General features: G+C 32.4%; 1 protein-coding gene across 5 annotated transcripts in view; it reads left to right on the top strand.

Annotated features, from left to right (window-relative positions):
• Positions 1 to 13,079, top strand: part of LOC143240144 (peroxisomal sarcosine oxidase-like) — a 43,644-nt gene extending 30,565 nt beyond the window's left edge. For all 5 annotated transcript variants that reach the window (XM_076482088.1, XM_076482089.1, XM_076482092.1 and 2 more), the window contains 4 exons: positions 1,043 to 1,198; positions 1,900 to 2,049; positions 7,974 to 8,049; positions 11,350 to 13,079. In XM_076482088.1, the coding sequence (XP_076338203.1) occupies positions 1,043 to 1,198; positions 1,900 to 2,049; positions 7,974 to 8,049; positions 11,350 to 11,486 (519 nt within the window). In that variant the 3' untranslated portion in view covers positions 11,487 to 13,079. The remainder of the gene's footprint in view (positions 1 to 1,042; positions 1,199 to 1,899; positions 2,050 to 7,973; positions 8,050 to 11,349) is intronic.
• Positions 13,080 to 15,909: the final 2,830 nt, after the last annotated feature.

Genomic DNA, 15,909 nt, shown 5'->3' with positions numbered 1-15,909 from the left:
TGGTATTATAAACCATTTATTCATGGAAAAATACTTGTTAACACTGAAATCACAGTTCATTATTAAAAATAAGGCTTTTGCAAACTGTTAAACCTGTTGTTCCTGTGAATTACAGTTGAGTCATTCAAATTTAAATATTGAATGAAATCTTCTTCTTTTGCAATAAGAATAAAGTAGCTAATTTTAGAAAGTATATGTTAAACTACATATAATACTAATACAATAAAAAACAGGAGATATTTTTTCAGTCCATTATGATTAGAATAAAAATGACATCAAAACCATTAGAATACATCATACAAAAAATATTACCCATAAAATAATGAAATTGTATCCATATATTTTTACAAAATAAAGATCAGAATTGGTGCCTCTCCCCAACAGACAAAAAACAAACAAACTAAAGTTCAAATGCTCATATGTAAAAAATAAAAATATTAAATTATGCATTTAAACTATAGAGTCTATCATTAGGTAAAAAAAAAGACATTGGTTTGGTTTTTTTATTAAACTTGTAACAAGAAGTCAAAAAATAATTTTTCAATGGTAAATCAGTTACTAAACTAGTTTAATTCTCTTGAGACCTTAGCACATAGATTAACAGTCTGTTTTATACACAAACTGTTCCAATCACCACATTTAGATAGAATCTTAAAACATGATGAATTTATTAGAATGTTGCAGTATGTCTGAAATTAAAAAAAAAAAAAGTAGTCAACTTTCTGGTGTAAAAGTCACTATAGATCTATTTGCAGATAAATTCTAGGGAAAAGCTTGCACAATTGTTCCTTCATTAACATCAAATGTCCACCAGTGTTGGGTAATATTAATCACAATATGTTGTAAGTATGTTATATCAAGTTATATTTTGTACCAAAATGTTTTAACTTTAAATTTTCAATTGTTAGTATTATTACTTCAAACAGTATCACAAAATAAAAATTTTGATATGAAGGTAGTTTTTGTTTCTGAGCTTTATTTTCTGACATCAAGGAATATTAAGTTGTTATAATACATTGCTATTTGTTTTTCTTCCAATTAGCCTCTAAGAATAAGTACTTGCTATTGGAAAGAAAAAGAGGCCTACAAAGGACAGTATTCAGCTCAACAAGGATTTCCTTGTTTACTTGATTACAACTACCACAGTTTAAACGATGTCTATGGGTTGCCATCACTAGAATATCCAGGCATGGCTAAGGTTTGTGATATTACTATAATAACACTTTTTTCCATTTGATTAATTGCTTGTATTTGGAGAAATGTTTCATGATTAGTAATATTGCATCAAGGAAAAGATTGCTTAATGTCTATTAATTGTGCATTTTCTCAGCTGTTTTTGTTCACTAATTCTGTATTTTAAAGTTTTAACATTCATACCAGCTATCCCTAGAATACATTTTTACTTCATGTGGGTTTCTCATCATCATGAACTAAAAAATGTGTATCACTGAAAATTTTTGGTCTAATTTATGATTGATGGTTAAAAATTTTAAACGCTGTGAATAATAAAAATCACGTTTCTCTCAAAAATTTACACATTCAAATATACTTAACATATGTTTATAAACATCTTTGGCAAGTTCTTGGCCAGAATAAAATCCTGGATTTTAGTGTTGTAAGGTTGTAAACTTATTATCAAAACATTGGGAATGGTCTGAAAGGAGTATTTGGGATCTATACTCCAGTAGTATCTTAACTACTTGTACACTTCAACTATTTTAAATTTAAGGCTTATAATACAAAGTAAAGTGTATATATGTAGATAGATGAGATAATAACAATAGAATTTTTTACAAACTCTGCCACTAAATACTGGTTTAATATATATGTAGTTATTATTATTAAAAAGTAAACAAACTTGTGCATATCTTTAAATACTAAAGTAATAATATTTTCTAGATTTGTTTCCATGACAGTGAAGAATGTGATGCTGATCAAAGGGAGTTGAATTCTAAAACATGGGATGTAGAGATTGTTTCTGATTTCATTAGAGACCATTGTCCTGGATTAAACAACAGTCCTGCAATAGTTGAGACCTGTATATATACTGTAAGATATATTTGTAATAAATGGGTCATTACATTTGTTATATTTACAATAATTCCTGTTAAAATAGTAAACCAAAAAAAGAAGTAAACAAATTTTCACTGGAAAATTAACTGAACATTTTCATGTGTGATAAGTTTTAATATTGTTCTTGTGCAGTAAATTTAGTTCCACTACAAAGTGTTACTTATTTAAACACTTTTAAATTTATATTTTATTAATTCAAAGCCAGAGTAAACATATTCAACAATGTTTGCCTAAAGATAATAGGGTATAATTATGGTCCAGCTGCAATAAATTGAATTCAAAATCAATGAAACGTTTCAAAGTACTGATGAATTGAACTAACGGCTTGTGTGCCCTGACTGTGAATTTTTGTTGCAAACTGAAAAGTTTACTTTTAAGATGTTTTTCTAATGTGCTTCAAATTAGTTCTTATATTCTCATCTATTGTAACATTTATAAATTAGTCACGTACAGATGAATCCATCATTGAATTTTCACATTGTGATCACATGTATTTATAATATATTTTCATGTATCCATCTTCCATGAAATTTTGAGATAATTATGTAATCGTGAACCTTATAAATATAACATGATAATCCTGGTTAGCTAAAAACTAAATAATAATATTGGAAACATAGCTTACAAGAATATATCCAAATAAGAAAGTAGATTATATTAAATGTTCCTTGTACTTTATGAGAGTGAATGTCCATGTTCTGTCATTTGTGCTCATTGTGGTGGCCATTATTATGCACAGTTGCCTGACAGTGCAATTACCCCTGTAACAAGCTATTTTAGACCACATATCTTGAAAAATGTCCTTCACACATCAGTCACTTTGTATGAATGTCAGTTCCAGTACCTTGCTGAAGCAGAAAGAAAAGGAATAAATTCTGTTAGAACTGCATCTGGGGAACTTGACAGGTCAAATTAAGTTGTAGTGATTCTAATTTATTCAGCAATCTATATCAATTATGTCTCTATTAAAAGCACCTTCACATTCAGTTGTATCTATGGCTACTGTGTGAGGCGATTGATCAAGTACACCTTGATAATTTGTTCAGAAGTTGCCACAGACTGCACACTGTGTGGTGATGGAAATATTGATGGGAGGGGTAAATTTGTGAAATGTTTGCTCTCATATTAAAAAATTTCATTTAAATAGTGGAGATTATTTCAAGGATTTGGCATAACTTCACTCTTTTGGAACTTTGAGAATCATGCTGCCATTAACCAACTATCTGTTAATGCAAGTGTGGAGAGTAACAGATCATATTGTCCATTTTATTTTCATCTATGGTGGCACCTGACTGCCATTAGCCACAAAAAACCAAAATATCCCACTTGTACAAACTAGAAACCTCATACCAATGCTTAGTTGATCAAAAGTCAACTTGAGAGACCCTTTTAGATTGCATTTGTTTTCAGAACCTCTTTTACAAAAACTTCCAAGCTTTTTATAATGAGATTCAAAAGGTGAGTGACAAATATACATTCCATACTTTTTCAATATTCCAAATCAGTGGTTAAGAATTGCCTCCCTAGGAGAATTCTGTTCACACAACTTTGATACCTTCTCCTGTTCATCTGCCTTCTTGGCCATCAAGATATGGACGGAAGGTGCCCATTTTGTTTTTACATGATTATTTTTATTATAACTGAACATATGCTCTGGTAGAATATAAACTAGTTTCATGTTGATTTGGCAGCACATTAGTTTGACTAGGTGGCATGTATTACAAGTTGTTACACCATCTCTTTCCATGTCATTATTGATTTTCTTCAGGTTCTAGTTGGTGGATTTTGTTAGGGTCATCTGAGTGCCATATTGGACTTCCTCAGCAGATATTGCAGATATTATATTTCATTCTTTGATAGATTGTTTAGGCAGAGTATTCACAATGAAACTTTGTAGAATGGACAGCAACTGCCTGTTGTGGAGACACAAGTGTAGAGTGTTTTGGTGGATTGTGGAGAAAGTGTTATGATTGGTTGGATTGTCACTGTTTCTGATTGGAGGAGAGATTTCCTGTAGATTCAATAAATTGCAGCCACAGGTCACCTCTAATCCAGACTCTCTGTTTAGTGAAGGTTTAACAGTGTTAATATAAAATGATTCTTTGATTTTTCTTGTCTTCCTCTACACTTGTGTCTCCACAACAGGCAGTTGCTGCCCATTCTGCAAAGTTTCTCCATTATATTTCATGTTGATGTTTGAGTGTAATACTAATGAAACTGGTACTGCTACATTGCCTTGAAGATGTTGAGATTTTTATATAAGTATGTCTTCTTGTTTGGCTCCATGCAAGAGATCTCAGTCTTTTCCTTTTTTCTCTATGCACTTAAAAACAAACAAACACAAGAACAGATTAACAGTCACAAAAACATGCACAGGAGACTCCACAAGATGGATGTTACCACCTTCAATATCTGTATCTTGATTTCTAATTGGTATTTTTCATTGGAATCATTACCTTGCAAGATCCCCCTATTGTCATACAAAAGTGACAAGAGAGGTTTGGACCTTCTCCCAAAGTCTGTTAAGGAAGTAAGATGCAAGGATCTGTTGATCGAAACATCACAACTACAAGACAGTGAACTTATTTTGAAATCAAAAGCTATTGGAAGAATATCCAATCAGCTTGACCCTTCATAATATTTTGAATCCATTAAGAGGAAATGTAATCAAGAAAAATCAAAGGATGTCTATAAGACAGAAGTCCTTGTTAGTCTCTAATCAAGGAGTATCAGCTGTTGTTTTGATGTTTACATCTCCACACCCATCCTACCAATATAAAGATAAGCTATTTCAACTGTCTATAAGATAGAAGTCCTTGTTAGTCTCTAATCAAGGAGTGTCAGCTGTCGTTTTGATGTTTACATCTCCACACCCATCCTACCAATATAAAGATAAGCTATTTCAACTTAAAATTTGGCCTTACCTTCCAAATCTCATTCCAATCTTTATACTATCAGTTATTTTGATGCTAGATCATCTTTTCTAAAAATCTTAAAAATCTGAGATTCGATTCCCCCCTTTAGAGTGGCTGCATATACCATAATGTGTAACTTTGTACTGATACACATAAATGCAGTTTAACCAGGGGACAAAAGAAGTAAACAAAACTTAAGATTCACATTGAATTTACTAACATTGAAGTACAACTCTGTGTAATACAACTTTTATCTCCATTTACTCAGTAGTTAAGTTGGAAGGGCTTATAACAGATTTTGATACCTGTGGTATGTACAGCACAGATAGCTCCTTGTAACTTTGTGCTTATCAACAAACAAATAAAATACAAAGTTTCATTGATATGGTGTGAATGTCTTTTACAAGCTGGCAAAGCATGAGTATAATAAGTAATTATACTTATCATAAGATATTAGGTTAGGCATTTTATTTTTTCAACATTACATTCTTAATATAATCCCTTAGGGATTTTCAAGAGTTATAGGAACGTATTATAATAATAATATTTTAACCATGCTATATTTGTTGCTATGTTTATCATAAGGACTCTTGATTGAGTGAAATACATTCTTGGCAATAGACATGTTGTAATATGGTTGTACTACTAATCTCTACACTCTTCTAATCATTGAAAATCTGTAAGGGAGTAGGTTAAGAAAGTAATGTTATAGAAATAATAGGCCTAACGTAATGTCTTATGATAAAAATAATAAATTATAATCAAGCCTCACCAGTTTGTATAAGTCATTCACACAGTGACAATTGTTGTTGTAACAAATGGCCCACATACACAGGCTCCTGAGCAGTATCACATTTGTTTTATCTCAGCTGACCCGGAAAGCTCTGGATTGAGATAAGTTCATCATTGGAAATTGATATGTCAAGTATAGTGTAGTTTAAATAATATTATTTTACACTCTTCTAACCCTTGAAAACCTCTGAGGGACTAAATTTATTTGATCACATAATAACAAAAATTAACAAAATAGAATTATTAAAGAAAAGTATAGCTTCAATATCCTACACTAAGAAATCCAAAGTGTTTTGTTATTATTCTAAAAATGATGACACTGAAATCCAAACAGTTTGTTATCTGAGAGGTTTTGAAAATTGTTCAGGTTTAATGCAAAACCATAACTGACTCATTAATGCATTCATAGAATATTGAATATCAAATATATTAATTCATAACTTAACTTTTATTAATGTATATAATATTTCATACTGTTTTATATTATATATACACTGCTGGCCAAAATCTTAAGGCCAATGAACATAAAGAAAAAATATGCATTTTGCATTGTTAGACTCAACCACCAATTTGAGTAGGGCTTCGAAATATGAAAATAAGAAAAGGGAAAATAAAAATAAAAAACATTTTTAGCATTTAATATTTAAAATGTGAACACTGTGAAATTAGCCAAAATACTATCTGGTCAAAAGTTTAAGACCATATTGAAACAAAGTGTTAATCGGTAAACATGTAACGAAATTTAGTCATTTGTGTTCAAGCATTAGCGTTGCCAACATCTCCCACTGACATGTCTTGTGTTACATTGGGTAAAAACATGGCAAAGGCTAAAAAGTTGACAGAGTTTGAACGTGGCAGAATTGTCGAGCTGCAAAAGCAAGGTCTCTCTCAACGTGCCATTGCTGGTGAGATTGGGCGAATTAAAACTGCTGTTGCAAACTTTTGAAAAGACCCTGAGGAACACGGAACGAGAATTTCAAGTGGTTGGCTGAAGAACATTTCGATGGCGTTGAGCAGGAGGATTTGACGGATCATTCGGCAAGACACCAGCTGATCGTCAAACCAGATTAAGGCCCTTACGGAAACAGAATGCAGCTCAAGAACAATAAGATGGCATCTATGAGAGAAAGGCTTTAAAAACCGTAAATGTCTTCAAAGGCCACATTGTGAAACAGCTCGGTAAAACTGCTGAGAAGCACCAAACATGAGACGTAGAAAAGTGAAAGACGGTTTTGTTCTCTGATGAGAAAAACATTTAACCTGGATGGTCCAGATGGCTTCCAATGTTACTGGCATAATTAGGATATCCCACCAGAGGCATTTTTTACACGACACGGTGGAGGAAGCTCCATCATGATCTGGGGTACTTTCTTCTTCCATGGAACAATGGAGCTTCAGGTTATACAGGGGCATCAAACAGTGGCTGGCTACATTGGCATGTTGGAGAGAGCATCCTTATTGACTGAAGGCCCTCCCTTGTGTGGAAATGACTGGATCTTTCAGCAAGACAACACTGCAATCCACAATGCCTGCAGGACAAAATACTTTTTCATGGCGAATAACGTAATTCTTTTGAATTATCCAGCGTATTTGCCCGAACTGAATCTCATTGAAAATGTTTGGGGGTGATGGCAAGGGAAGTCTATAGAAATTGACGTCAATTCCAAACAGTACGTGATCTTGGTGAAGCCATCTTCACTACTGGGAATAACATTCCAGCCAGCCTTCTGCAAACGCTTATACCGACCATGCCAAAGTGAATGTTTGCAGTTATTTGCAATGATGGTCATGCAACTCACTACTGAGATCTCTCGTTGAGTATATCCTACCCTGTTTAGGACTTCTTTTTGGTATGGTCTTAAACTTTTGACCAGCTAGTGTTTAGGCTAATTTCATAGTGTTCACATTTTCCCTATTAAATGCATAAAAGTTTTTATATTTTTATTTTCCCTTTTCTTATTTTCATCTTTTGAAGCTCTACTCAAATAAGTGGTTGAGTCTAACAACGCAAAATGCATATTTTTTACTTATGTTCATTGGCCTTAAGATTTTGGCCAGCAGTGTATATGTGGAGGTCATTGTTTAAGGTTTATTCTTGTATCAATAAGAACTCTACATTTTTATTGTTTATATTTGTCAGTTGTTATACTTCATAAACAATATTTATTTTAAAGTATTTTATTTTAACCTTAGAAAACTCCAGATTCAACATTTATTCTGGACAGACACCCAAAGTATCGCAATATAATTATTGGAGCAGGATTTTCAGGTATGTAGAAATATAAAAATACCAAAATTAGTTTGATTTTTATACCAAAACAATACTTGTCATTCACAAAACGTGCTGCAAATTTTAAAATATGATATAGCTATTGATTGAAAATAACTTATGGAAGAAAAATTTATAGGTAGTTTTAATAGTTAATGTCAAGTGTTGATTCATTCATTATTTTCCTTTTTTGTTTCATGTTTTAGCATTGTTCCTGTTATTTGTTGTTGGAGTATGTTGCTTTATAATTATCAGTATTCTGTTGTGTGTTATAAGTGTATGCTGCTTTTGTAATTAATAAAATATTTCCTGTCAAGTTATGTGTTTTACGTGTGTAGCAATTTAGTAATGATTAGTATTGTTCCTTTTAAGTTGTCTGTTATAGCATTGCATTACTTCATAATTATAAATATTGTTCTTTTTTGTGTTGTCAGCATACATTATTTCTACAACTAATAATATTATTCCTGGGTTATGTTATAGGTGTATGTTTCTTTTTCTGATTATCAACACTTTCTGCCATCTGTCTGCCCTAGATATATGTTATTTTTAATTGTTTTATATACCTCGTACCTAGTTATATGTTGTAAGGGTATGTTATGCTACTTTTATAAATATTGATATTGTTCCTTTCAAGTGTTCTGTTGTAGTTGTACATTAGGTTTGTTATTATTAATAGTGTTTTAGAGACATGAAATTCAAATAATGAATTGTGTTGATTGCTTGTTTTCACAATAGTTTGATATTTTTAGTTTTTGTATTTCAGTATTCCACAATGAAGGCATGTATGTTTTATAAATAACTTTCATCCATCTTTAAAATACACTAAAATTGTTTACAATACTTACTATGTCTTCAACATAACACTTATTTACAAGTGATAAAATATATGTACCTTTCTAGACTACAGATAAAGTCAATCTTTTCATTTAGAAAAGTCAATTCAGAAATCCCAATTTAGGAGAATATGTGGTTTATGTAATTCTTATATTAATTTCGCTAATAGTACCTCTGTGGCTTTGTGCACAGTCTGATAGCTTATAATGCTAAATACTGGATTTCTATACTAGCTGTGGGCAAAGCACAGATAGTATATTATGTAGCTTTACACTTAACAACAAACATGCTTAAAGCTTCGCTAATAAAGCTAGGTAGCTATTTGCGTTTTTTTGTACTAAAAAGGTATCATTTCAGACAATTTCTGTAAATAAAGGCAGTAATATTAATCGTTACAAGTCCCTTCATTAAGTTTATAACTTAGAATTCTGTTTTCTGTACCCAAAATGAACAGAGCATTAATAGCTCATTATGTGTAGTTTTGCACTTAAGAACAAATAAAGCAACATAGTATAAATTTGTCAAAGTGATAATTACATATCTGAAATATTCACCTCTCAATACACTAAAGTGGCAAACACTATACGTGAACTTTGCAAAACCACTCCATAATTTGTACCATGTTTCTGAGGAAACCTATTTCATCCTATAGACACAAAAGAAAGTATACAAATTTTATTAGTATGTGCTTGTTTACCAGATTCTCTACCAACCTCTAACAATCTGGCAGGAATAAGCTTTTTTTACTGCTCTTGTTGCAATAAGTTTTCATACACTGTCACTGAAGCAACTGCTGATGAGCTTAATTACACATTCAGTGCTGAGCAGTCACTTACATAATTTAGTTTTTTTTCTTGAAACATATTTACTTCTGCTAACAGTATAGCTGTTCCTCAACATTCGCTTTGCCTATCTAAACATTGTTTTGGTGTACTCCAGTCTCTTATGCCCTGCTTAAATGCCCTTGGCAGTATCTAAGTTGCAAATCTCTCAACCCTTGGTATTGTATGCAGACATCTTACTTAGATAATGTAATCACTTTTTCTCAACAAATCATTGGTTTTTCTCCGACAGAGTGTTGTGTATCATTCTGTTATGGATTGTGATTTCTGTTCTGCTTTATGGAGTTTTTGTATAATTATGATTACCTTTTAATTAAAAAAAACCCAACTAAATTAGATGTGACATTTGCACCCACTTCTTCATCATTTGATGTGTAGCATTTCTCTGTGGTTGAAGGGGAGGTCACTTTCAGGATGTTTTCATCTGTTAGGGGACTGAGACATGCATTTGGCTTGAAGTGTTTTCTCTTATGGTTTCTAAAGTTTCCTTTTTGGAGAGAATTTGACTCTGCTTTCTGACTCCATTATTCACTAAGTTAGCATTTCATGAAACTGTTAATCATCTGGATTTGTGAGATTTTGGGGTTTTACTTTGTGCACTTTGAGTCCACTTTTCTCTTATTGGTGGACAGTTTATGTACCTGCTGTAGCATTTGTGTTTTAAATGCGGCTTATTTTTTATTGTCACTTAATATTTATGGGCATCTCAGAGGCATTATATTGTTCATAAATTGATGTCACCCTTTTGCTTTTTTGTTGTTAATCTCTAGACCTTTGACTTTAGCAGCTGAATAGATTCAGACTTTAGTTTCAGGGCCCTCGATTCAGGCTGACCAACATTATCAGTACTGGCATCTTCCTATGTTGAGGAGGGTCATTCAAAGTGAGGTTACTGCTGTTGCTGGACACAGGATGCTCCTTCAACTACAGGTCCATGGGTACTTCAAATTCTGGCTTTCAAGTTGGTCTTACCATTGAGTTCTTTACCTTTATTATTCTCCAGACCTGTGGAATGTGGATTTTTATTTCATGGCTATCAGAGTTCCTTGTACTGGGGTGATAGTGACAATTAATCCCATTCTTCTGGGATGTTCTTCATGTTTTTTTACTTGTTATGCTTGTTAGAAGGGAAGATTGGTGGACAGTTATTGTTCTTATCTCAAACCATTCTTTTATCCCTTTGGGGACACAATTGTGTCCTTTCTCACATTATTGTTGGCATTCTTAGTCAGGTCAGTGGATGTCCAAGTTAGAGGTTGCTGAGGCATTTTTCCACATTCTTATAGTAAATTCATTTTGCCACTTTCAAAGCCACTAAAATCACTAATAGTTCATTAAAATGCTACATTCTGTCAAGACATGTTAAAAAGTTCTGTACTTTTAAACTCAGTAAGTTTATTAGATTTAATTTAATTATAACCTTAACGGTGTGTATATATATATATATTAATACAATAAAAAATTATTTTTTATTACAAGTTAAAGTGCATTTCTTCCCTAAGGTTATAAAATTAAAAATATTGTTTGCAATATATCTGTTCTAGAAAAAGAACACGTTGAAAACAACTTACTCCTATTAAAATGTTTTATGTTGACTGAACCTCTTTTTATTGTTATTTAGGAACAGGATTCAAAATGGGACCAGTTATTGGAAAAATTCTTGGAGAAATGGTATTGGACATTCATCCTTCCCACGACTTAACACCTTTTCACTTAAGTAGATTTGGTCTAACAAATGTGATGAAGTCACAGTTGTAAATCACAAGATGTATATATAACAAATCAAATATTCTGACTAAAAGCATATTAAAGACCAGTTGCTAACATTAACAAGGTATATACATCTATATTTAAAAAATACAAAAAAAATATTCGTTTATAGTTAGCCAAATAAGTAACCATAACCATCAAGCCTTATTTAGTTTTGGGATAGATGGTGTGAGTTTTATTAGATATGTTATTCAACATGAAGTATATGTTCATTATATATCTTTTTTATAGTATACCAGACAATTACTGATATTATATCTTTTTAACACAAAACTCCTATAACAAGATTTTATGAAGAATTAAAATACAGAAGCTTCAATGACACATTCAAAATGTATGTGGTTACAATGATGAATGGTCATTTGGTCTTGAATTGGTGATATTTGGTCTTGAAGAGAGAGATTATAAGGTGGGGTATTAGAAAAAGTAAAGGCTGCACTTGTGTACAAGACTTACAAAGTGAACCATGTTCTATAATATCGAAATTGCAAAGAAAGCACTGCCCTTATGTAGATGAATAAAAAGCAAACTGCCTTTTATGTATAGGGATTGCAAAGCAGTTTTTGTCATTATGTAGAAATGTTATAAAAGAAACATTTTCCTGATGTATAAGTTTACAAATAAAAATTCTTCTCGTGTGGTGTAACTGCCAAACTGCTTCTGTTCTTGATTGGAGGTATTGCGTGTCAATCTTCCCTTGTCTTAGGGGATTGCCAGTTGATCTCTATCTGATTTTAATATACTATTATGTGATAGGATTTCCAGACAAACTTTGATTATATTTTGTTTTCCAACAAATATTTCTTTATATGGAAAACTTACAAACTAAATTTTACTCTTTCGGAAAAGTTAGAGAAAAAAAACCTTTTTTTTTCATATTAGAAAATTATTATTGAACTAAGTTCTTTTCTGGAGAAATCATCTATTGATAGTAGTCATGAATACCTTACAAAGCAGATTGTTTTCATGTCTTGGTGTATTAATAAGTGAACTATCTTTATTTGGAAGGATTAACAATTGAATCCTGTACTTATGTGGAAGAGTAACTAAAGAAAAACGTTTTTATCGAGGTATTTCTCACCATAAACTGTATATTTATATGGGTGAGTTGTTAAGCAAATTTTTGGTATTTGTGGTGATTGATAATTATAATTTGTTCTTATGCAGAGAGGTAACTAGTTATGTGACTTAACTGCTGATGTTAATTATGTTTTTTCTCATATAAATAGATAACCAAGCAAACTGGTCATGTGTATAGGTCAACCAGATGAATTATTTCTATATGTGAGACCTTACTATGCAAATTCTGTAGAAATTTTTTAAAGATATTATCTTATGTGTGTATAGGAGGTAAGGGTATCAAAGCAATTATTTATTAAAAGGGTTTTTGCAAGGTCTACTATCCTTGCATGAGAGGATTTTCAATGATATTCGGTTTTTATGGCAGGTGATTTACCTTTTGCACTCTGGCCTTATGTGCAGAAATTACCGAGTGAGATACTTCCTTTTGTAAAGGAATTGTCAAATAAATGTTAATGATATGTGTGTGGTATTACTGATTAAAATTCTTCTTCCTGTGGATGTATTATTGAATTAACTTTACTTTTATGTGGATAAGTTCCAAAGGAAACTGCCTTTTCAACTGAAAGTTGACTTGCAGCTTCTGTTACTTAACAGGTTTTATGCAACTTTATTTTACATTTTTTACGTTTTGATATATCGTCTTTTACATACCATTTATGACCTAAAGTTCTTTTGGTGTTTGAGTAACTCGTGACCATACTGTCACAATTAATTATTCATTATTATTCAAAGAATTCACAAATAAATTACCAGATGTTTACAGTGTTGTTCTCTATGATGTGGTTGATCTCATCTTAGAAATTGCACCAAAGTAAGATGTTTATGCTCCTCACTTAGCTCTCTTAGCAGGTTGTTCTCTGTACTTGTTCTTTCACCATCAAGTAAGTTCTCTGCATTACAGAGAATTTCTCTGGAGTGGCATGATGCAAAGTGCTGATTATATACCTCTTGCAAAAGAGTAAGAAGTTCACATTGATAGCTGCCCTGACTACACCTCTATAAACTGCCATATACAGATGTCTCCTCCTCACTTAGCTTGAGTCATGTAGATGGTTATTTAGCCATCCTCACTTTTAATTGCTGTGGAGAAACTATACTAGTTTTCAGTAAACCAGGCAAGGCCATCCCAGTCCTACCATAGCTTTCATGCTGCCTCTATGCCAGCAATACCTCAATTAAGATATCATTCTGGAAGAGATGATAAAACATGTTTTGTGTATAAGTTGGAATAGATTTCAATTAATTGTCCATAGCATGCTGTACAGCAAGGTATTGGGTGGGTAGACTACTGAATTGGACTTATGGCTCAGCAAGCAGAGAAGACTGAAAGTGCCTCTTAACATTCTGAGTAGTAGGGTGGGAAAAGCTATTAGCTCTAAATAATGGGTCTTCAGGTCATGAAGAACTAACAGCAAGTGTTAAGAGATTCCATTACAGTTCTAAAAAGTTATGGAGTCCATATATATGTAAAAACGGCTGGTTTGGGTTGAGAAAATGTTTTATGTAGAGGAGCAAACAACGTTTCGACCTTCTTTGGTTATCGTCAGGTTCACAAAGGTCGAAATATCGTTCACTCCTCTACATAAAACATTTTCTAAACCCAAACCAGCTATTTTTACGTGTATATGAGACCAACAATACAATTAAGAGACTTGTTCTTATCATTTACATATCTATCAAGTTTTCTTCTAAACTCACTAAAATTTACTGCCTCCACAATATCCACATATAACACATTGCATATGCTAACCACACTATTTGAAAAATAAAATTGTCTTGGCTGAAGATGGATTCTACCTTGCCTAAATCTGTATATGTGCCCCCAGTTCTATAATTCTAGCTGCTAAATATGAAACATATTGATGCATCAACATTATCATTTCCTTTTACAATCTTAAACATTTCAGTCAGATCCTCTATAACTTTTTTTATCAAGAGAAAACAATTTTAAGGTTCTTAATCTCTCCTCATATGACAACCCCTTCACCCCAGGTACCATTTTAGTAACCCTCCTCTGAGCCCTTTTGAACAATTCAGTGTCTTTTCTAAAGCAAGGAGCTCAAGACTGAACACAATACTCTAAATGTGGCCAAAATAATTGAGCAATATAATGAAATTATAACATCTTTACACTTGTATTCTATATTTCTGTAGATACAACCTAAGATCCTGTTTGCTCTACCAGTAGCAACAGCAGATTTCTTGGATGGCTTGAGAGATTGATGAACCATTACACCAAGATCCTTCTCTTGTTAGTCATTCCCTTACAATTTATACTTATAATTCAAATTATGAAAACCCACATGCAGTATCTTGCATACATTGTAATTAAAAACCATCAGCCATTTATTTGCCCAACTCATTAAATAATCTACATTATTTTCTATAGCAGCAGCATTTTCATCATAGCCAGTAATACCCAAGACATTAATATCATCAGCAATTTTATGTAATTTTTCCAACCATTCATTCTTTTGTATCATTAATATAAATTGAAAAGAGCAATGGTCATAAGACTGAACCCTGAGGTACTCTATTTGCAACATTAATCCAGTTTGACTGGATTCCATTTTTATCAACCACCTGCTTTTTTCCATCAAGCCACTCTTTTATCCAGTTAGTTAACTTATCCTTCAAACATACAGATGTAGGTTTCTGTAAAAGCCTTTTGTGTGGCACTTTTTCAAACACTTTCTAAAAATCCACATCTACCAAATCATCTACATATGCAGTAGCATTTTCAAGGCATGTCCATAGATTTTCTCTTAATTAAAACCATGTTGACTATCTGGTAAAATTCTAAACTTTGTTGAATCACTTTGCAAAATATCTTTTATCATACTTTCCAAAACCTTTCCCACAACTGATGTAAGACTAATAAGCCTATAATTACTGGGGTAACTTCTGTTACTTTCCTTGAAGATATGAGTGACATAAGCTAATTTAATATATACTCTTCAAAAAAAGAAATACAAAAGGGATGTTTTTGTTATTTTAAAGAGAAATATATGTAATAACGTTACAAGCTCAGAGTATGTGATGTTACACGTGTTAAGGCACTGATTGTCAGACCAAAATAACAATAAAAGTTGTGCACTTTGAAAACGGAGGAAAACATCGGATCTTTCGCCAAAATGCATTCGTGTCCAATAAATTTGTTTGAGAGATCTGCATGTTCTGCAAGTGCAACATGTGCAAAATCCCTATAAAAGTAACGGGTTCTCGGTTTTCATAGCTCAGTGTTAAGCCACCGACACGCAACACAGTTACGCCAAGACTGACTGAAGCACAACGCAACAACGCCATTGGTCGCTTGGAAACAGGTGAA

Source organism: Tachypleus tridentatus, chromosome 13, assembly GCF_004210375.1.
Source record: "Tachypleus tridentatus isolate NWPU-2018 chromosome 13, ASM421037v1, whole genome shotgun sequence".
Lineage (NCBI taxonomy): Eukaryota > Metazoa > Arthropoda > Merostomata > Xiphosura > Limulidae > Tachypleus > Tachypleus tridentatus.
Note: the sequence above shows the minus strand (reverse complement) of the source record. Positions and strands in the feature narration are given on the sequence as shown.